The sequence below is a fragment of the Rhynchophorus ferrugineus genome, unplaced genomic scaffold, assembly GCF_030347505.1.
Source record: "Rhynchophorus ferrugineus isolate W39M unplaced genomic scaffold, kcgeb_rfMv2 rfM3, whole genome shotgun sequence".
NCBI classification, from domain to species: domain Eukaryota; kingdom Metazoa; phylum Arthropoda; class Insecta; order Coleoptera; family Curculionidae; genus Rhynchophorus; species Rhynchophorus ferrugineus.
In genome coordinates, this window is record NW_027472582.1 from 51,049,857 (window position 1) to 51,071,331 (window position 21,475).

Genomic DNA, 21,475 nt, shown 5'->3' on the forward strand with positions numbered 1-21,475 from the left:
TGGTAAAGATAATAAGAAATGCGTATTACTTTTCTATTAGTATTACATATTTTGCCAACAATAGTATCAAATTTTCGTATTGGTTTACGTGGTATTAATAGTAGTACAAGTAGTATTAATAGTAGCACAAGTAATATTGGCATATGGTTATTGGTGCAAATGAGTTCTGAAATGCTCTACTTCTAGTGTACCAAGCATTCAAAATAAATAGAGTATTTAAAATACTAAGTTAGTTTTGCATTTAAATGGTAAATCTGAATTTACTTTTTATTAATTAGGATGTAATCTACTATATGTTTTTGTGCCTTTTTAGTCCAGCTTAAAATATAGTTTTCTAGGTAACGTTTATAAATATTTTCTACAAGGAGGATCAAAAGCGATAGAAATGTTCCATAAAAAAATATGTAAATTACATAAACGCAGTCATTAATGTGAATTGATGCGAAATTTCCAACATTATTATTGCAAATCGGTTTACGGACAGTCCTGAATTTTGCTCTTTCTACTATTCCCCTTTCATGCATTACCAATAGCCTAAAAATAACAAATCATATTAGCATAAAATGTTACATATATAAGAAAGATAATATTTGTACAAACTTAATAAAATAATTTAACTAAACCGTGTGTATATTGAGGTGTTGAAATTGTTTTTGATATTGGGTTTTTATCACTCCCAATTTTATCATAATTATTACAATTTTAATTACAATTATTATTAAGTTATAATGTTTACTTAAAATAGCACCAAAGTACTAAAATTTAAAATTTAAAATTTAGCTCCAACTTCAATTTTAGACATTTCTCCTTTTCGTCTCATCTCGTCGTTGCTTCAAATTTGGTAGAGAATACCAATTTACGAATATTGAGGTAAATGAGAATTCTTCAGTTTTTCTTAATCTTCTTATTAATATTAATATTGAACATAAACTTTCATATATTTTATTATTAAGCCCTACTTTATTTGTTATATAGTGGTGGAACAATAATCTTCTTAGGTCTATTAAAGTTCTTTGCAGAACATCCTTCTTTTCGATGGTGACAGATTTTCCTCTCCTTTCCTGTCTCAGTCCCATATTAAACATAGCAATTTCGTTTTGTTGATGTGGACTGAATAATAAATAGTCAAATCCTTTATTACCTGCTGTAATAGTAGTATTTCAAGGTATTTCTATACCATAATACCAAACTTGATGAGTCTATAAAATGTCTGTAATAATCCTTCCTATATCTTACTCTCTCAATTCTTAAACGTCTGAGTCATTGATTGGTATAATGCTAAATAAATATTCTTATGTTTTAAAGCTTTTAAACTCATCATTGGTCCGTAGCCTTCTACTAAGTTCGGACAGAAATGTAAAATTTGTTCGAACATATATCCAGAAATAACTGTACTGCAAGAAGATCAATGTTTGTATGACTTTTAGCTCTCTTCATAGCATAATTAGAAGAAACGTGAAAGCGTTCTTCTTTTTTCTTACAAACAGAACATGCTTTGTGAGAAGCCCAACATTCTATTCAGTCCTTATTTTAAAGTCCTCATATATAAAAAAAATAAGGGGGAACTTTTAACATCCATGTTTTTTTCTTTTGTTCAGCTTTATTAGATACGCCAATGTTTTGAAGTTTCTATTATAGTTTGTAATATGTGAAACGGTATTAGATTTTGTTGTCTGTTTTGTTCAGATAAATTGAGATGGATTATTTACTAGTATAATTCTTGCAATGACCAATTGATGAATAATTAGGTATCGTTTTCTTTTAGGTATAAGCTTTACAAAATTATCGATTCCAAAAATTCAGATTCTTTAAGTTAATCCTTATAACCAACAATATGTTACATTGAACGGAAACAAATGGGATTCAGCACATTCACTGTGTCAAGGGAATAATTCGCCAGTGACTGTATTTACGGCAACAAATCAATGGCATCCAGTGAAATTCCACAAATTATTTTATATTATTTTAAAAAATATACGACTTTTTTATATGAATTAATTTTTAATAAAGTGTATTTAAAACTAAGTAAAATATCTAATGTTATAACAATCAGACACATATTAAAATTACACCAAAATAAATTCAACCTACCCTATTTTAATAACTTCAAAATATCCAGAGTTTTTAGGTACAGGAATGTAGGATTTTTCCTGCAAATAAATATGGCGCTTTAAGTATCCGTCATGTCAATTCTGCCTTATCACATGTAAAATGTAAAAAATACATAGACAAAAAACAACTATGTTTCTACTATATCTACTAGATTAATTCATTGGTATGTGGAATAAATTAATGGAAATAAAATTACTTATTAATAATCACAAATTATATGGGTAACACAAAATAAATTTAGTAGGTTTCTTTTAATAAACAACTTGCTCTGTATTTTCTGAGAAAGTTTAGTTTAAAATTTATTAAATCATTAAATTGATTGAATCATAATTATAGAGCATTGAGAGCATTGTTACCTACCGTAACGAAACTAGGTATCATTTTGTAAGCACATACATCATAATTAGTAAATTTTTGCATATTGAATAGTGAGCTGTGGGCCTCCGTAGCTAAATAAGCAAAATGTTCTGTTCGAATTTTTTCGAAACCTTCTGGTAATTCAAAATAGTTATTCGGTCGGATTTTCCGGTCATAGACCTCTTTGAAAATGCCATCTTTTAATCCCTAGAAATTATATTAGAATTACTCACTACCAATATTAAATATTACAAATTAACTGTTTGTACTTACTAGAAAAAATTGTCTAGCAAAAGTTCTATTTATTGACCCAACATCGAACTTATATTCCAATAAATCGGAAACAGAACGAATATCGGCCTGCGATCTAAGGAGCATAAGAATACTAGCTGAATAAGCAACAAAAATGAACATAAAGAACAAGAAAAACAATAGAATTAATATCCTGGCTGATATACTGAATGGGTCAATATTAGTTCCTAAAAAATATCATTTTTATCGTCTTTTGTAGGTTGTAGTTAATAAATGTTGAAAATGTTAAGGCTTCAGCAATTCATATTTTTGATTAATTCATAATATTTGCTTGGTAGCGTATTTTAAAGTAATAAAACAATAATAATTAAGTTTATTAATTACCTTGCTGACAAACAGCTTCCAAAGATAGAATAAATATATCGAGAAATGATACAGGATTGGTATGGTGGGTCTTGATTTTCTAAAAATAATAATATTTTATAATATTAAGCTCCTATAGTTTTATTATATTGAATGGAAATAAATCTACGGATATTTTAAATGTATAGAACTTTAGAGAACAGTGATGCAACATTTACAAGTAACTAATTGGGGAAAATAATGTGTGAAACGGACCTTATATCGGACCTATATATTAAACGTATCCATCCTCTCATAACATTTTTGAATATTCGAATCTGCCCTTTATAGAATATTTTATTAAAATGTCTCAAACCATAAAGGTCATGTTTAAATGTTAATGAGTGTCTAATTTTTGAGAGATATACCTAACATATCAATTGAAAAGTCTCCGGACTGACACATAGATGGCGCTACTATAATTAAATCCATACGTTTTTTAGTTAGCCCCAACTCTCAAAAGGTGCCTGTATACATTTGACAGCTGTTGGATCATTAGTTTGTGAATTATAGCATTTTGAGTGAAGCACCTTTTTTATTCTGAAAAAAAATGGATAAAAAGGAATTTCGTGTCGTCTTTGCGTCGATATGTGACAATAGATGAAACAGGGCTCCATCATTTCACTCCAAAGTCCAGTCGACAGTCATCCGAGTGGAGTGCACACAATGAACCCGCTCCAAGGCGTGGGAAAACGCAACAGACGTTATGTTTAAAATAATAGACAAGAAATTCTCATCAATATAAAAATATACCAAATAATTTAGTGCAACATACCAGCACAGATGTGTTATGTTAATTTGGAAGAAGCATTCGATCGTGTGCAGCTAAAAGACGTTATACATCTTCTTTAAAATACGCAGACTCGGCAAAACCCCATCAAAGCCATAGAATAATATATAAAATAATATTATTGAACCAAAAAGAAACTGGATGTTGATGAAACAATAATTTTTTTTTACTGAAAGAATACAGAATGCCGGAATTTACTGTTCCCAAGACCCCTGATATTGACATCACTAAACGATATAACTACAAAATTAAATAACTAAACAGCATCATAAAAATTATCAGTTTGTAAATTTGAGCTTGAAGACAAAGTTCAGTATAAAATCGAAAAATGCGTTTTAAACATTAAATGAAAATGAAGAGAGAATAGGACAGGAGCGTTAATATAAGAGGAACTTGCTAAACAAGTGGACATGAGAGGAATTCGCAGAAACCACGGATTTTGAAAATTTAAAAGTTTTTGATTTCAAATTCCAAAACATAAGAGGAATATTTTATACCACACAACTATAAATTATATGTGAAATACTGAGTATAAGACATACCAGTTTAACCAAATATATTGCTTCCCATTTTAATGCCAGGTACAGACCAGACAAAAGTAAAATAGTGGTTATACCCATTGCCAGCCATACGTCTTGTGACAACGTAAGAACGTAAATATTTGTAACATAACTTAACGATGGCTTTTTTAACAGAAATTTAAATCCTAGTATATTTAGTGGACCAGAAAATCGAACATCATTCAATCTTTCTTTAGTGAAAAATGTTGCACCTAAAAAAATCAAGCTTTTTTTCTAGTTCTAGTAAATATTCTAAATATTGCCTCCAAAATCAAGTTTGTGGTTAATCAGATCAAAAAGCATAACTTTAAGTTTCTTATCGCCATAATATTCCACGTAATTTCTGTATCCATGGCTGTCATAAATCGTCAAATTTAATGTAGCGTTTAGATATTTCACTAAGCCATTGAGAGTAGGCATTTCTTGCAGGAAATTAAAATCATTATTAGGACTGTAAATAAGACGTTAAGTTAAAAAAACGACAACAAATTATTCAAATACCCCAAATAATCATAATTAGCGTCTCTAACAGCGTTTTTATTTCGAAAAATAACAGCTCCCATGTGAAGTATTTCATGTTTAAAATTCATCCTTGAAGGTATATATTGTTTCTCAATTGTAGATGAACTAAATCCGGTTCTTTTATTCCAGGTACCGTGATGTTCGAATTCTAAAAACAAAATAATAGTTATTTGTTATAACATTGTTGCTACCTAAATTTAAAGGTTTTAATATAAATAAATATTAGCCCTGAGTTTCATCATCAGAAAGTCGGTTGCTGATCCGAAAATTTCTTCCAGCACCTTAAGCATTAATGTTATTCTTCGAACTACCTCATTTATTATTGCAATGAAGAATAGCAAAAATAAGTAATAGTCATATGATTACGAAAAAAACTAAAAATAGTAACAGCTCCTAACCTGGCTAGATATATTGAGAAGTATTGTCTAAAAATTAATTCTGTAAATAAATGTATAATGTATGTATTATCATTTTTATGATGACTCTAACATTTACTAGTCACTTTGTCTACTGGATATACATTTTTATATTTGTATGATCTTTAAGAGTCATTCGAATGCAAAAATGCTAATTAGCTCCAGTTTTAGAAATTGAAAAGTAGCGACACCTTATACTTTCATCATTATCCATTCTCAGTTGATGGCAAATTCGTTATACCTGTTAACTACGAAAATAAAATTCTTCATATAATTTTTATAACCGTATTTCCAACAATGAATGGAAGAGATATCATCGGTAGATTTCAGAATTGTATTATCTTTTTTCGTCAATATTGGATATATTTCATGGTAGTGATAATTTCTCTGATCGCTAAATTTGTCTATGAAGAACGAGAAGCAGTTAACATACGGCTTTCACACCTTCGTTCAATGTTTAATCAAGAGAAAGCTAATGTTATTTATTTATTGTAATATCATCTTCTACATGTTTTAGAGAAAAAAATACTTTCCAACTCATTTATAGATTCGTTTTAGCTGCGGATGTTATTTTCTCCTATGTTAGTAATCCGAAGTACTTTTCCTGGACACGACCTACGGTTCATAATATTTTCATTATTACACTGAACGATGTATCTCTTGCCTCTACATAATTGCATTAAATATGCTGGAATGCAATTGACAAGCGACATCTCAATGGAGAACATCAGATCAACACTTCACATATGTGATACTTAGTTTCGTTTGTGTTAGTAACGTCTTAATGGTATAAATATCGGCAAATACTTGAAAGTCTTTAATAATTTAGTTATTTAAATTTAATGACATTTATAAACATAACGACAGCAAACCTGTTATTAAAACAAATTAAAATTAGTACTGATATTAAATAAGCAATGTGAATAAATATGAAGAGATGCTGACAGAATACGTAAATCGAAAACTTTTACTGTAACATATATGGATATTATATAAAATCTTTAGAATCATAAATGTTATTATATTAATTGTAATATAAATAGAAATATAACCTAATAGTTACTAATTACTAGTATTTAATTAATTGCTACATTCAAATATCATACCAACTGTTTTTATAGGTACTAGAAATATAATTAAATTAGGCGCTTGCATGTATTTTGGTCAGCCATTTATAGATGAAACTGGGAAGTTCCTTTACTTCTGTTACTTCTCTTTCGACATTTCTCTACATAAAACAATAGTTTTTTCTTTAGTTTTGTTGAACTTTTCACTGTAGTCGACCAACGTTACCTTTATTGTTTGATTTGATGAAACCTACTGGTGAAACCCATGAATAAGGTGAAAAACAATAAATGATAACCATTGTCATTCATTTCTCAATACCCAAAATTTCTTAAAACTTCGTCCTAACCAGTTTCGGCTGAGCTTGTCTAATAGCCAAAATACACTCTATAGTCTATTCAAAGTCTTTTCTGTACATACGTCATCAAGATGTTCAATATATTGCCTGTCGTAATTTGTAAATTCGTCTCAGAATCAGACTATATTTTCCTTCTCATTTTATTCTAATTAAAAATAGACACAATACTGTCTGATTAGTTCTAACACGTAAACGAATCAGCCTGTCAAGGTCGTCCGGTTGCCAGACGTATTCAAAATTCTTGAAAGCAATAGTAATAAGAGGTTATAACTCTAACCTATAAACTATTGTGGCTGTATAATTAACTGTAGTTTTTAGATCTACTCTAATGTTAAAATAAATTATATTTGATAACATTTTTGTTCAATTATTTTATTTAGATATGAATTTTGTTGTCTGTCAAAGCCCATTGCCCCAAATGTCATTGCGCCATTTTGGTGTCAAAAATTTAAATCACGTATGTACAAAATAACTTTAAACAGACTATATATAGTTTAGATATTCCTTAATTAAATAAATTATTTTATTAATTCATTAATCAGATAACTATTGTTACAGTTTGTGAAATATATATTTTGCCCCGAACATTTAAAGATATTTATGTATCATTTGAAGTTGTATTAATATTTTACCGCCTCAGTGAGTTGCTCATTCAAAGATTATATTACACCAATTAAATTGATGTTATTGTTAAAATATTAATAGTACTTATAAGTCTTTATAAATGGGCTAAACTTATATGTTGTATATTTTTCTCCAGGATGTATATAAAAAAATACTGAAAACAAAATTTTTCATGCACCAACGTATCATAGGGATATAATATTATAAAATAATGTTCTAGAATATGTCTCCTGAAACGAAATAGCGAATTAAATCATCATGTAGATAAGTGTTATGTGAGTAAAATTAAGTAATTAAATAGTTTAAAATACTTACCATATTCAGATCACATTACAGAGAATATTTAAAATAAATAACTTAATAGCTAAAATTATCTTTAGTAACTAAATAGTATATTTTCGTGAGAACCGTATACAATTTTTAGATCAAAATTCATTAAAATTTATCGATACCACACCTTTTAACCGTCTATTATTTAATTAATCTTTTTTAAAATTCACCGAAAAAAATAGTCATTTGACCCCTATAATTATAAACAGCTGTCGATATTCCATTAGCGTTTTATATTTAAAAATTTCTTTATCGTAGTTTTTTATTCAAAGACAATTTAGTATCTGACTTGTCAGCATGAAGAGTTCACTGCACATTACCAAACTGTTTATGCAGTTATCAGGTATATGGCCAGTAAAATTTGTGTCGTTGCCAGCCAGATGGTTTTATGCACCATATACTTTTTACGTCCAGGGAATGTTTATATATTTCGCCACATCTCTTATGCTTGAATTTATTCGACTAGCCATGCAGTCAAGTCGGTCTGATAGAATGAGTTCAGGAGCCACGGTGATGCTGTCGGCTATCATTATAAATATCAGATCGTTGATTTATCGAAAAAATAACATTCCCGAAATGTACGAGGAAGTTCTGCAGATGGAACAAGCAATGAAAGTGGCCACGGACGATGACTTATTGAAAAGCTACAAGAAATTCGGAAACTTCAATTTGTTGGTTAATATAAGTGTTGTTTTAAACACGGTTATTCTTTCGATGGCCCTGGTAGTAAATGGTTTCACTAACGTACTTAAAGTAGGCGTTGAGAATTACAATTTCGAACAAGGTCCGGTATTGTACGAGCTCTATTTCCCCATATCGCGGAACGACCACAAAACGCTAATTATCATTATTAACGTGTACATGTGTATTTTGGGTTTAATATTCAATATTGGATCGCAAACTACACTGTACTCGCTGATGAATATGGCTTCGTTTAGGCTTAATATGCTGGGCGTCAAAATAAAGAAATTTCCATTATTGGCAAGGCGGAACAATAACGATGAATATTTGACCATAAAACAGTGTATAATTGAACACCAAAATTTAATACGGTAAGTTTAATTGACCTTGTTTAATTATAAAGATAGTGCATGCTTCATAGTTAACAGTTAAATTATTATTAAATACCTTTAAACCCAAAACATATTTATTGAAGAGGTGAGATTATATACAATAAATATCTCTGCATATCTCGTTATTTATTTATTTCTTATTATAGATAAACTATACATTCCATCATAAAGTAAAGTAGTAGGCCTTGAATAAATTATCCTTTTACAATAGCTAGGCGCTATAATCCTATACATACCCAAATGAATCTATAGAGAGCACTTCGAGGGTAATCTCCTTACCGTTGGTGTTGATACTGTTGGTGCCGTATAGTTTCTGAGCATACTTGCCTCATATAATATACGTGTCTTGTTGATCAAAGTTCTTTTAAAGCTGATCATTGCTTCTCTCATCGGAAAGGTCGATTTCAGCATCGCAGTAATCGCCTTTGAAAAAGGTCCAGTTTTCATATGTCTTAACATCTCAATTTTGAAGCCAATTCGCAAAGGCCAGTTAACTTGATTTCCATTCGATATTACCAAAACTAAAGAAGCAGAAGTACTTGTAGGTGGACTTATTCGTCTTACTATTTCACCATACCTCATTCTCCCTTTTTATTACTGACGAATGATATTATGACGACGAGTAATGCGAACTGCCGAGTCTTTAGTATTATCACTACATAGAGCATCGCTTCCCACTAAGTTCTTCATATAATTTTTATAACCGTATTTCCAACAATGAATGGAGAGGTATTCGTCGATAGATTTCAGAATTTTATTATCTTCTTTCGTCAATATTGGATATATTTCATGGTAGTGATACTTTCTCTGATCGCCAAATTTGTCTATGAAGAACGAGAAACAGTTAATATACTGCTTTCATACCTTCGTTCAATGTCTAATCAAGAGAAAGCTAATGTTATTTTTTTATTGTAATATCATCTTCTACATGTTTTAGAGAAAAAAATTACTTTCCAACTCTTTTATAGATTCGCTTTAGCTGGGGATGTTATTTTCTCCTATGTTAGTAATCCGAAGTACTTCAACGCTTACACTTAGTCTAACCCAATGTAATTCGGTCATTGTCATATTAGTAAGTGATCCATCTGTCTTTAGTACTATTGGTCTTTTCCTGGACACGACCTACAGTTCACAAAATTTTCATTATTACACTGAACGATGTATCTCTTGCCTCTACATAATTGCATTCAATATGCTGGAATGCAATTGATAAGCAACGTCTCGTTGGAGAACATCAGATCAATACTTCACATATGTGATAAATAGTTTCGTATGTGTTAGTAACGTCTTAATGGTATAAATATCGGCAAATACTTGAAAGTCTTTAATAATTTAGTTATTTAAATTTAATAACATTTATAAACATAACGAGAGCAAACCTGCTATTAAAATAAATTAAAATTAGTAATGATATTAAATAAGCAATGTGAATAAATATGAAGAGATGCTGACAGAATACGTAGATCGAAAACTTTTACTGTAACATATATGGATATTATATAAAATCTTTTAATATTTACATGTTATATTCCTTACATTAGAATCGTAAATATTATTATATTAATTGTATTATAAATAGAAATATAACCTAATAGTTACTAGTTACTAGTATTTAGTTAATTACTACATTCAAATATCATACCATCTGTTTTTATAGGTACTAGAAATATAATTAAATTAGGCACTTATATGTATTTTGGTCAGCCATATATAGATGAAACTGGGAAGTTCCTTTACTTCTGTTACTTCTCTTTCGACATTTCCCTACATAAAACAATAGTTTTTTCTTTAGTTTTATTGAACTTTTCACTGTAGTCGGCCAACGTTACCTTTATTGTTTGATTTGGTGAAACCTGCTGGTGAAACCCATGAAACACTGACACACATTTATGGTGATGCTGCTCCGTACATTTAGGTAAATTTAAAATTGACGATTGACGGAAAAGTTAATGACTAAAGGAGTAAAAAGTTATAATATTCCAATTAATATATATTATACCGATTTTTCTCCGTAAATAATTGTTGTGAAATTGAAAAATATCAGAATACATTCCTAATACCCAATAATCTAATAATAATTGAAATATTAATAAAGTTGCTTACAAAAATAATTCTAATTATATAATTTTACAACAATTTATTATTGTTTCAGATTCGTACAGTTAATGAATGAATCCGTCAAGTACGTCGTCCTGATGGAATTTTTATTTAACACCTTTACTGTTGCTTCCGTGTTATTCCAATTAGTTACAGTAAATATAGTTACTATACATATTTCTAACGAAACGTTCACGTTCCTCTTCTATTTTTAGATCAAGGTATTGTCTAAGTTTCTGTTTGCTTTTCTATTTAACTGTATGTTGGTGTCGCAAATATTTATTTTTGCATGGACTGCAAATGAAGTCAAGGAACAAGTATATATATTTTAGTCTGTAGCAAACTGTATCCAGTGATACATTAATTTTATTTCAGAGCGTTAGCATTTCTAATTGTATATACGAGAGTCCCTGGTATGAAACAAAAAAGGAAGTTAAAACGCTGCTACTAATAATGCTGCTACGAACACAAAAGCCGCTTGTTGTAACTATTGGGCCATTTAATCCAATGACCAATGAAACCGCCCTAATGGTAATGTAATATAAATTGGCACACTATCTAGATAATTACGGGAAAATCAACAAAATCCGGATCGAAAAATACAAAATATAGCATATTTTATATTAATAATTAATATTTTGTTTAAAGTTTACTAATTTACTAAAGTTAACTTAATTACTAATAATAATTATGGGAGTAACTGGAAATTCCCTTTGGAGAAAACTTTCATTATTTACTTTTGTTGCCTACTAAAAATTGTCGGACTTAATGGATATGCAGAAAGAACCAATAAGTACATTAAATATTAAAAATTAACAAATCGACAGTTTCATATTTGTACTAATTATTATATCACCAATTAATCATATTTTTTCATTTAATTATTTAATATTTTTACTAATTTGTCTATTATCAATATTAACGGACGTACTACAATTTTTTCGGAAACAGCTTTCATTCTTTATATTTGCTGCCTATTAAAAATTATCAAAACGCACAAGTTCAATATAACTACAAAGTACATTATTTTCAAACACCTAGCTGATTGCTACTGAATGATATATAATCTGTAACTAATATGACACTTGTTTATCAACACAAAGTAGTTATAAAGTTGGTTTCTCCAGAGACAATTGTCATGATAATTGACATTCTCAATCCTAACTACTCGTCTGAAATATTTTGTCAGGATTATTGATCAGATTGCAGAAAATACAATCGTCATTTTGTCATACATTTGTAACCTTTGTTTGCCACTGAAGCGTCTTTCGAGATGTTTTAAGATGTCACTAATAATTATGTTTAAAAAATTAATAACCCGACAGAACAGGTGGGATATTATTGCTACCTGCTATATCCAAATTATTTCAGACATTACTGTTAAAATATGCTAAACCGCTTTACATTTTTGCAATCAACAATCAAACAAAGGCGTTTAAAAAAAGAAATATTGTCCAAGAATATTACTGGTCATCTTGCAGGCCTTTGGGCAGATAGTAATCCACAAGATGACATAATTATTATAGCATGTTTATGTAGTGTTATATGAGGTGATATTCTCAATATTTAATCTTATTTCAGCTGGAGTTCTATTTTGTAAAATGTTTATCATTGTAGTATTTGGCAACACATCTTCACTTGATCTTCATTGTCGATATCCGAACAAAAAAAGAAGTACTATTAACATTTGTTGTCGGCACAAATAATATTACAATTCATGTCTCTTGAATATTGAGTACAAATGAGACTAAAAAGTAAAAGTGGCAGCCAATAAGAGCAACAAATTGCTGAAGAGCTTGAAACATGTTTATATCCATTTTGCATTGCGATTAAAAGACAAAAACTTCTGCTATATAACCGGAGCGAAGCCCAAATCAGTGAAATACCTCTACATTCATCTTAATGGTAGATTAAATTGTAAATATCACGTTATATCCTAAGATATTGACTTATAAATATATCTTATATAGGCCTATAAGTTGCAAATATGGGATTTTGCCAAACCAATTAGTAATCAAAAGTTATTCAAACAAAACTCTTTAATTAATTACTAATGTGTATCGCTATAAACACTTTTTATGACTTATATAAATATTATTATTATGTAGATTATATAAATATGTTTAGGGTAAATGATGTGGCTCGGTGAATGGAGGTAAATCGAAATGAAACAGTAGTGTTTACATGATGTGACCGTTATTTATTGACAGTATAAAAAATGAGAAAAATACAAAGATAAAAAAGGATGGCAGCGGAGTTACCTGAAGACGAGGCTTGGGCAGTCGATGGTGGCACGTCTTAACCAAACGAGGGTTGAGCACTGAATGACCGAAATACCCTTCAATAATATCCCAGATAAACGTCTCGGGGTTGCCGCCAGCTATTCGGTGTCGGGTTCCAATTGGCACCCCGCCCGTGTTCAACATCTGGGATTATATTTCTGGGTATTTTGTAGACCGTTATTCCAGGATGTAAAATTCGACATGCCTCAATTCGCTACAATACTCCCCTGCCAGAATTTTACATAAAATTACTTCAACAAAAATACAAAAATGTTTGCAAAAAATATCAAATACAAAAAAAAAACATATACCAAACAAAATGTGCTGTGTAAACTGGGCTTTGAAAAAATATGATAGTTCGAAACGGTTGTGATCTGGTACGGCTGTTGATATCTTCCGGTCCTACAGATACCGTTGCATCATCGTCGCTTTGGCACTTGAATGTGGTCCATCGACGACGTTGAAAACAAGCTATTCTTCAGACAGGGCTCCCGTAATCGACGCTGTGGGAGGATCGACTGTTCGACGACGTGGTAGCTTATTTTCTTCGACGACGAGACGTTAGCAATTCTGGTACTTCGGCGAAGACATGACGAGTCTACGGTGACTGCAATCGGTACCTAGCTTCTGGAGCTGCTCTGTGACTAATCCGTAGTCACATACGTTAGGTTAATTCATAAAAAACAAATAACGACGGTATCCGACCGAAGCTGCCCAAAGCCTTTTAAATCAAAATATCTGCCATTATGACGGAGACGGCGAGCGAAGGAAGACATTATGATTTAAACAAAGCGCCGAAAGAAATGTTTAGCCGAGACGCTGATGATTAAGTAGTGACGTAAAAATATTCCAAAAGATTGTGAAATAAAAATTTTGACAAAAAAAGAATTTTGAAATTAATTGGAAATAATGAAATTAATCGGAATAAAATGAAAATGAATCTTGAAGGTAAAATTGAAAAGGAATCGAATTAAAAATATTTAAAATTTTGAAACAAAAAAAAATATAACGGTCACGTAAAATACACCATTTTCTACGTACCCTCCATTCACGAGTCTAAACCCAATTTTGCGAAAGATCACGTCGGGGTCACCACTTTAGGGTAAAAATGATGTGGCTCGGTGAATGGAGGTAAATCGAAATGAAACAGTAGTGTTTACATGATGTGACCGTTATTTATTGACAGTATAAAAAATGAGAAAAATACAAAGATAAAAAAGGATGGCAGCGGAGTTACCTGAAGACGAGGCTTGGGCAGTCGATGGTGGCACGTCTTAACCAAACGAGGGTTGAGCACTGAATGACCGAAATACCCTTCAATAATATCCCAGATAAACGTCTCGGGGTTGCCGCCAGCTATTCGGTGTCGGGTTCCAATTGGCACCCCGCCCGTGTTCAACATCTGGGATTATATTTCTGGGTATTTTGTAGACCGTTATTCCAGGATGTAAAATTCGACATGCCTCAATTCGCTACATATGTATATAATTGTTCCGACGGAATAAAATGGATGTACAAATTTATTTCAAAGAAATTTATTTTATTTTAAGAAGGGAACTGATCAGAATACAAACAAAAGGCACAAGAGTTTATATAAACTGTTAGTTAATATGAATATAATTTTAATTTAGGATATACCTAAGAATTTATTTAGCCTGTACCCGTTTTGCCTGAGCAATAAAAACTAGTAATAAATTAATTTACAAATTAAGATAAATACTAGGCGTATTTTAGAAATTAATTTTAGACAATTTCTGGTGTTTCAGACTCTTAAGGCTGCATATTCATACGCAACTGTTATGATGAAAGGGTTCCAGGAAGAATAAAATGGATTCAAACATAAATAATGATATAGAACTTCAATTCAGTACATTATTGAGATAGAAACTTACTATATTTAAGTAGTATGACACGTGCATGCAATAAAATAGATATCATAACCAACAGATAGTAGTTTTATTAACACATATTAGATTATAAACGTTTGCCACAGTTTAACTTGGATGCCTAGAAAGTAAATTAAGATGGTAAAAAACAACTAAAGCATGTAAATTTTGTATGTTATGCAAATTAATGTTGGCAATAACAATTAAAAGGCTGAAATTAAGAAAAATTGCCAGTCATTTGCCATCTAATATTTTTACACTCTAGCTGCTTAAACATAACATGAACTTACCTATTTGTGTGAATTCATTAATTTTATAGATTGTTGATATCCTTATGTTACACCCAGATACTACAGCTATCCATACTTCACTCAATGGCAAAATTCTGAAGGTTTTCATTAACTTAATGTAATAATCAGAATCATCCAACGCGAATAATATTAAATGCTTTCTTGGTAATAAATACCCATCAGCTTCATTAATCTAAAATATATTGAATAATTTAATATAAAAATATAATGAAAATGAAATTCTAATAATTAACTAATATAAAGTCATTCCTCAAAACTTTAAAGATTACTTTATTTAATTATAAATATAATTGTATATATTATGACTTTCCTCTAGAAAACCTATATTGTATTTATATAAATGAGTTCCCTCTGTCCATATGGGTTTTAAAGCCTTTTTATATAATAGAAATTTATTCTGTACTGATAATTATGATTTCGTTCCAAATAACCAATAGATGTTTCTATAAATACTTGATTAACAAAATGTATTATCAAAAATACTTTCCATAATTTTCTAGAATTTTCCTCCCAATTTTTTGAGACATAAATATATCGCGTCGAAAAAACAATGTTGATTTGGCTGCAATCCTTCAGCATTTCGAAAATGCGCCCAAACCTAAGGAATCATTATTATGCTGCAACAACATGAACTGGGAATCAGAATATGTTATAAGACGTTGGACGCAGCCATTTCAAATCCTACAATATATCCTTCATAACTCTTGAAATTGTGTCACCGAATGTTATCATACAAGGTAATGACTGCATGTTACTCGCCATAGTGGGAATTTTCTTTAACAACATGTCGACCCTTGATATGTTGTTAATGAGATGAGATGTTGATATCATCATATACATAGCAAAAATTCATATCGATGTGGTTGGCCTTCTTGGACAAACTCATAACTATATTTATCGAAGTAGTCGCAATATGCCACCAAAAACTTATATTTATTTAGCTGACAACCAATAAAACCCCTATGTTGTAGCAGTTAAAACGATATGGCATTCATTTTACGTCCTTGTAGACATTTGGATCCATCTGGAAATAATCGTCTCATTACCTGCTAAGCTGTCTGAAAATATTTTGAGAGTTTCAACTGGAAATTCGTCCAATTTGCCCAAGTCTTTCAATTTACTGTCTTTAATCTTTTTTTATCCTTTATACCGTTTATTGTCATTAACATCAAAATAACTACGTTTAACTAGTTGAAATAATGAAATGAAAGATTTGATGGGCTTCCACTGAACAACACAATAATAATAATAAAAAGAATATAAAAGGATAATATAATATAAAAAATTATATTCGCATTCCAATACATAATTAAAAATTATTTAAAAGAAATATTAAAAAGGTGTACTAAAAATTATAAGGGACACTTTATTCTAAATAAATATACATACTTAGTAATTGCTAAAGATTATAAATAATATTATCCAAAAATGTATGGATTTAATAGTATTTCATTAGCACCAAAATAAATTTATTTTTATTTATGTGACGATAACTTACCGATTTCAAAAAGCTCGTAATATTAAACTGTACACCATCCGATACAGTCCATTTGAAATTGTTGGGTTTGAAAGTAAGATCTTTGTTGTATAAGAAGATATTTCCAAAATTCTTGTTATAAAGCTTTTTTAACGCAGACCCTCTCCCAATTTCTAAAATTCGATACATTTTAACTGCGTATAAAAAATATTTAAAAGTCATTTATTATCTTCTTACTTTTAATCAGAGATCCATAATACCCAAAAGGAACATCATTATTTAAAAAATCATAGAGAAATTCCGTGATGGGTCTTTCATTATTATTCAGAATATATGCGTGGCTTGTTAGTGCTAGGCATAACAGACATATGTATTTTAGTAAGTACATTGTAGACTTTGTTATATATATCGTACAAATAACGATACAAGACACACCGAATATAACGACACAATATTATATTTTCAGTATATAGCCAAGAGCGCGTTCATGTTCTAATGTCGAGGATGACATTAATACCATGTAGGCAGCTTATCAATTGAGTTGAAAATTATATAGAGCTGAAAAGAAATATCATATTTGTATGAGAGTAGCTTCTTGTTATAAAATCAATATGTACAAGTGATTTTACATAATACTTTTTGTGTACGCTAAATAATTCTATTATTTAAAAAACCAAACGTGAAATTATATACTTGTAAACTTGAACCGATATCTTTAAAGATCAAATAAAACGAGTCATCACAGAACAGGCTAGATGATTGTAGTAATGATGTACTATAGAGGCATTATTAAAAATACTTTTAAAATTAAAAGTGGGATTACTAAATTTTTTGTAGTAATAATTTCCGAATTACAACTTTTGAATAGTTTAACGCGTTTCAATTTTATAAGTATTATTCATCTTATATTTCATATTTAAAAAATTGATATTGTACTACCTACGGAAAGAAAAGATAAACGAAGAAAAAATTAAAATGCGAATTATCAAGACAAACACATGTATGTACCCAGTCGATGGCCACTCTAATAAGTGAGTATTCCAGGCACATGAACCATGAAACGAATTGAATATGTAACTGTAAAATACTATCAATGTAATACTTGGCAAAAATATTAATAAGTGTATGTAATAACTACAGAGAGTATCAAATAATAGCAAAATCGCCATCTGGGAACCGTGAAAATTTTATTATAGAAATCAAGTGCCCTATATTTGATAAAAGATATTAAACTATATCGATTGCAAATATTCTGAAAAAAAAATATGATGATAATTTGTATATACTTGACACAGCTACCAAAATATTCATTTTACATAATTGATAGTAAAACACATAAAAAGGATGTTGGATGTTCATGATGGATGTTCAATTTTATTAAACTCTTAGCAACTATGCTAAATGAAAAAGTGTATCTGCTGTTGTTTCACATTCTACATATTTTTCGTATTCTACTATTATTACCTTATACGACTTCGGAAAATAAAATGCACTAATTGTGAATTTATTTTGATTTAAATCTTTACAAACTTAGTATGTAATTAGAAATTAGTTAGTAGTTAGTAAGACCTAAGAAGTATGTAAAACTCCAATACTTCATCAAGTGCTGTACAAAATGTGTATTTAGACATGATATAACCTATAGTACCTCCATGAATTCTAAAACTGGATCTCTGTTAAGTTCAATTTACTTTACGTGATTTTATTACCCAACTAAACAAAAAAATTGTGCCAAAAATTTTTAACTACTTGTGGTTTAACTACATCCCTTTCTCTATATTTGAGTTCATGATTCAGGAATACACAACCGTCCAACAAGCATGTTTCAAAAATCATTACATCAAACACTCATCATGTTAATTTTTTATGTCACTCGCCTTTAGGTATTTGTGAATACGACCAACATGAGGGCGATAAATAATTTACATTTTTTACCAATACGGTAATGTGTTACCAGGAGTTGAAAAATTGAAACTTCCTGATTCTATACCTTCCAGACGTTCTCATACAAATTGACTAAATTTTATGTTGTTCCGTAGCATACATTTCACGTTATTGGCTAAAACTTTTGAAGAAAGAAATTAATTGAAATTTTTGATTCAATTATGAGTAACTCAGTGGACCGACTATTTCGAACTGATAGAGAGAAGGCAATATCTCATGCCCCAAGCTTCAATAAAATGAGATTATTATTCTTTCAGTACTTTTTACTTAAGTTTTACTTAAGGCATTCCTTTTATTACACCTCGCCATATTATCAGATCGATAATACAATACAATTTTTATCAGACATAATAAATAAAATAAATTTAAAACTTTTTAATTGCACAGTACATAATGATCGTGCAGATAAAATATCAAAAATAATACCTAGGAGCTGCATAACATATACTTTTGGATTAAACAAGACTAAGAAGGGCTCAAAGTTCTCTTTCAGCATAAGAAAACAAAAAGACAAGACTGTAATAGATCCCATTAGCTTGATGGCACTGAACAAATATGAAAAAGGGAATAGACAGAAGTGATCATATTGAATTTTATTTGCCATGCACCAAGTTTTTTCTGTATATGATTTTTTATATTTAATATACAAATATATATATTTATACATATTTATATATTTTTTGTTGTTGTTTAGTTAGAACATTTCTGAAATCGCCTAAGTTAGGTAGCGGGCCCCGGGGTCTGAAGTGCTCTTTATTTTCAATCATTGATTCTTTATTTTTTGATTCCTATTTTTCCTAATTCGGTACAAAAATAATAATATAATTTTGTGACATATACAAAAAATTTAATTAAAACGTACCAACAAAACAAATCTAAATTAATATAACTGTTTAAGTTCGGCACCGACTACAAAGTAGTCAGTTGGTAGTAGTTAGACTAATATTATAAATAGGTAACTAGGTTTAGATAGGTATAAAAATAAATTGTGCGTATATGGTAGAATATAAAATACGTGTGATAGATAGGTTAAATAAGGTTTTTGATCATTTTTTTTAGTTATTACAACGATTATTATGTACATATTTTGTTTTTAAATACTTTTTTGTGTTAAAAATCTATTTGTGTCTTTGTGTTAAAGATGTTAAAAAGTTTGCTTGTTTTTAATTTTTAGTGAATTCCTTATTTATTTTTTGAAGTCGGTTGAATTTTATTGTTAAAAATAGTTTTGAATAAATAAATGTTTTAACTAGGTTGATCTCTTGCCAATTTGCTTTTATTTGAAACATTTCGTTAATCAGCAGACTAAACAACAACAACGGATAATTTAACCCTGTATCCCGACGTTCCGTATTTATTATCAAACCCGTCGAAAAAAGCTGAATAAACAAAATATAAATTAAGGATTTCGAATAAAAATAAAATAAACGGAGTGACATAATACAGCAATTATTTCCCAGTTTACGACCGATGCGATCTTACGTCTTCGCGTTTTAATTTTGGCCTCTCTACGCCAAAAAGAACGCTATTTTGAAGGAGAATTTTTTCGTAATGGAATTTGGTGCGACCTGTTTAATTCTTCTTTTGACACTTTCTAAATAATTAAGTTTTTATCGTCTTAATCTATCGGAGTCTGGGGGTTCGGCGCTCGTTTAAATTTGATGATGCTGTTTCGTATTTCGTTGACGACGACTTGTTTCGAACTTTCCCTTTTTTCCTTTAATGAAATTTAATTTTTTACTTTGTGGTACGGGGAGATGTTAGGAGGGTATAGTAAAAATTAAAATGCCCCAAAAAAATTGAACACTTTAAATGCGACCGATTTTGTTGTTTTATTGTTAAAAAAATTATTTATTAAAAGCTTAAATAAATTGATAATCTTTCTTTGCTACAGTCTTGATGTTTGAAGCCATATGAAACGTTGTTTTCTAAATTCAAATATAGCCTATTCAAAATAACAGTGAACTCACGAGATCAAAAAGTCTAATGTATTGCCTGAAGTAATTTTTAAATTCGTTTTAGAATCTGACAACATTTTCCATTTTTTTCGTATTATTATAGTTGAAAAAAGATACAATGCTGTCTGTTAGGTTTGAACATAAAACAGAATCAGGCATCAAAAATTATTCGCTAGTCAAACGCCTGCAAAATTCTTCATAATATTAATCTTAATAAGTACAAGCTATAAACAGACAAACATTGTTTTAACCCTTTGGTTGTTTTGATAACTTTGAAGTTACTGCTTATTATTACTCTGATTGAAAATGCCAAAGCTATTAGATAGCCAGATTGTGCCCTCTTGCCAGTAAACTGTATTAGAGAAGTAAAGGTATATAATATATACGGCATATATCCCAATATCATAAGTTATGGTACATATATCTCAAAGTGTGAAAAACAATATAATCTTGGATTCACTGAAAAGAAGCCGTTCCCATACGAAGTGGGCGACGAATCAAAATCACCTTAATGTTACGTCTATCAGAGGTCTCAAAACAGTGGGTAGATTTTTTAATATAAGCATAATTCGAAAGAAAAGTTATATTGGTAGAAATTGTTAGTTTGGAAAGTATCCATAAAAGGTTGGAAGTATGTAGCTCTATGAGCGATATGGAAC

At 29.9% G+C, this 21,475-nt stretch overlaps 2 protein-coding genes across 2 annotated transcripts; one reads left to right on the plus strand and one right to left on the minus strand.

Moving 5' to 3' along the window:
* Positions 1 to 226: 226 nt before the first annotated feature.
* LOC143193679 (uncharacterized) lies at positions 227 to 2,883 on the minus strand. Its single transcript, XM_076400000.1, has 4 exons — positions 2,743 to 2,883; positions 2,473 to 2,676; positions 2,092 to 2,150; positions 227 to 534 (listed from the first exon to the last, which is right to left on the minus strand). The coding sequence occupies exons 1-4, from the start codon at positions 2,881 to 2,883 to the stop codon at positions 261 to 263; spliced, it is 678 nt and encodes a 225-aa protein (XP_076256115.1). The 3' UTR covers positions 227 to 260.
* Positions 2,884 to 11,018: 8,135 nt separating this feature from the next.
* On the plus strand, positions 11,019 to 15,200 carry LOC143193497 (odorant receptor 10-like). The gene is made up of 4 exons (XM_076399722.1): positions 11,019 to 11,113; positions 11,174 to 11,275; positions 11,334 to 11,489; positions 15,007 to 15,200. The coding sequence occupies exons 1-4, from the start codon at positions 11,027 to 11,029 to the stop codon at positions 15,064 to 15,066; spliced, it is 405 nt and encodes a 134-aa protein (XP_076255837.1). The 5' UTR covers positions 11,019 to 11,026; the 3' UTR covers positions 15,067 to 15,200.
* The last annotated feature ends 6,275 nt before the right edge of the window (positions 15,201 to 21,475 follow it).

Excerpts from the sequence above, each read along its gene's own strand:
- LOC143193679 (XM_076400000.1), bottom strand. The coding sequence starts at position 2,883 with ATGTTCATTTTTGTTGCTTATTCAGCTAGTATTCTTATGCTCCTTAGA. Across the intron at positions 2,677-2,742 it reads TTGCTAGACAATTTTTTCTA|GGATTAAAAGATGGCATTTT; the intron begins GTAAGTACAAAC and ends TATAATTTCTAG. Across the intron at positions 535-2,091 it reads TTTGAAGTTATTAAAATAGG|GCTATTGGTAATGCATGAAA; the intron begins GTAGGTTGAATT and ends TGTTATTTTTAG.
- LOC143193497 (XM_076399722.1), top strand. The coding sequence starts at position 11,027 with ATGAATGAATCCGTCAAGTACGTCGTCCTGATGGAATTTTTATTTAAC. Across the intron at positions 11,114-11,173 it reads TGTTATTCCAATTAGTTACA|ATCAAGGTATTGTCTAAGTT; the intron begins GTAAATATAGTT and ends TTCTATTTTTAG. Across the intron at positions 11,276-11,333 it reads CAAATGAAGTCAAGGAACAA|AGCGTTAGCATTTCTAATTG; the intron begins GTATATATATTT and ends ATTTTATTTCAG.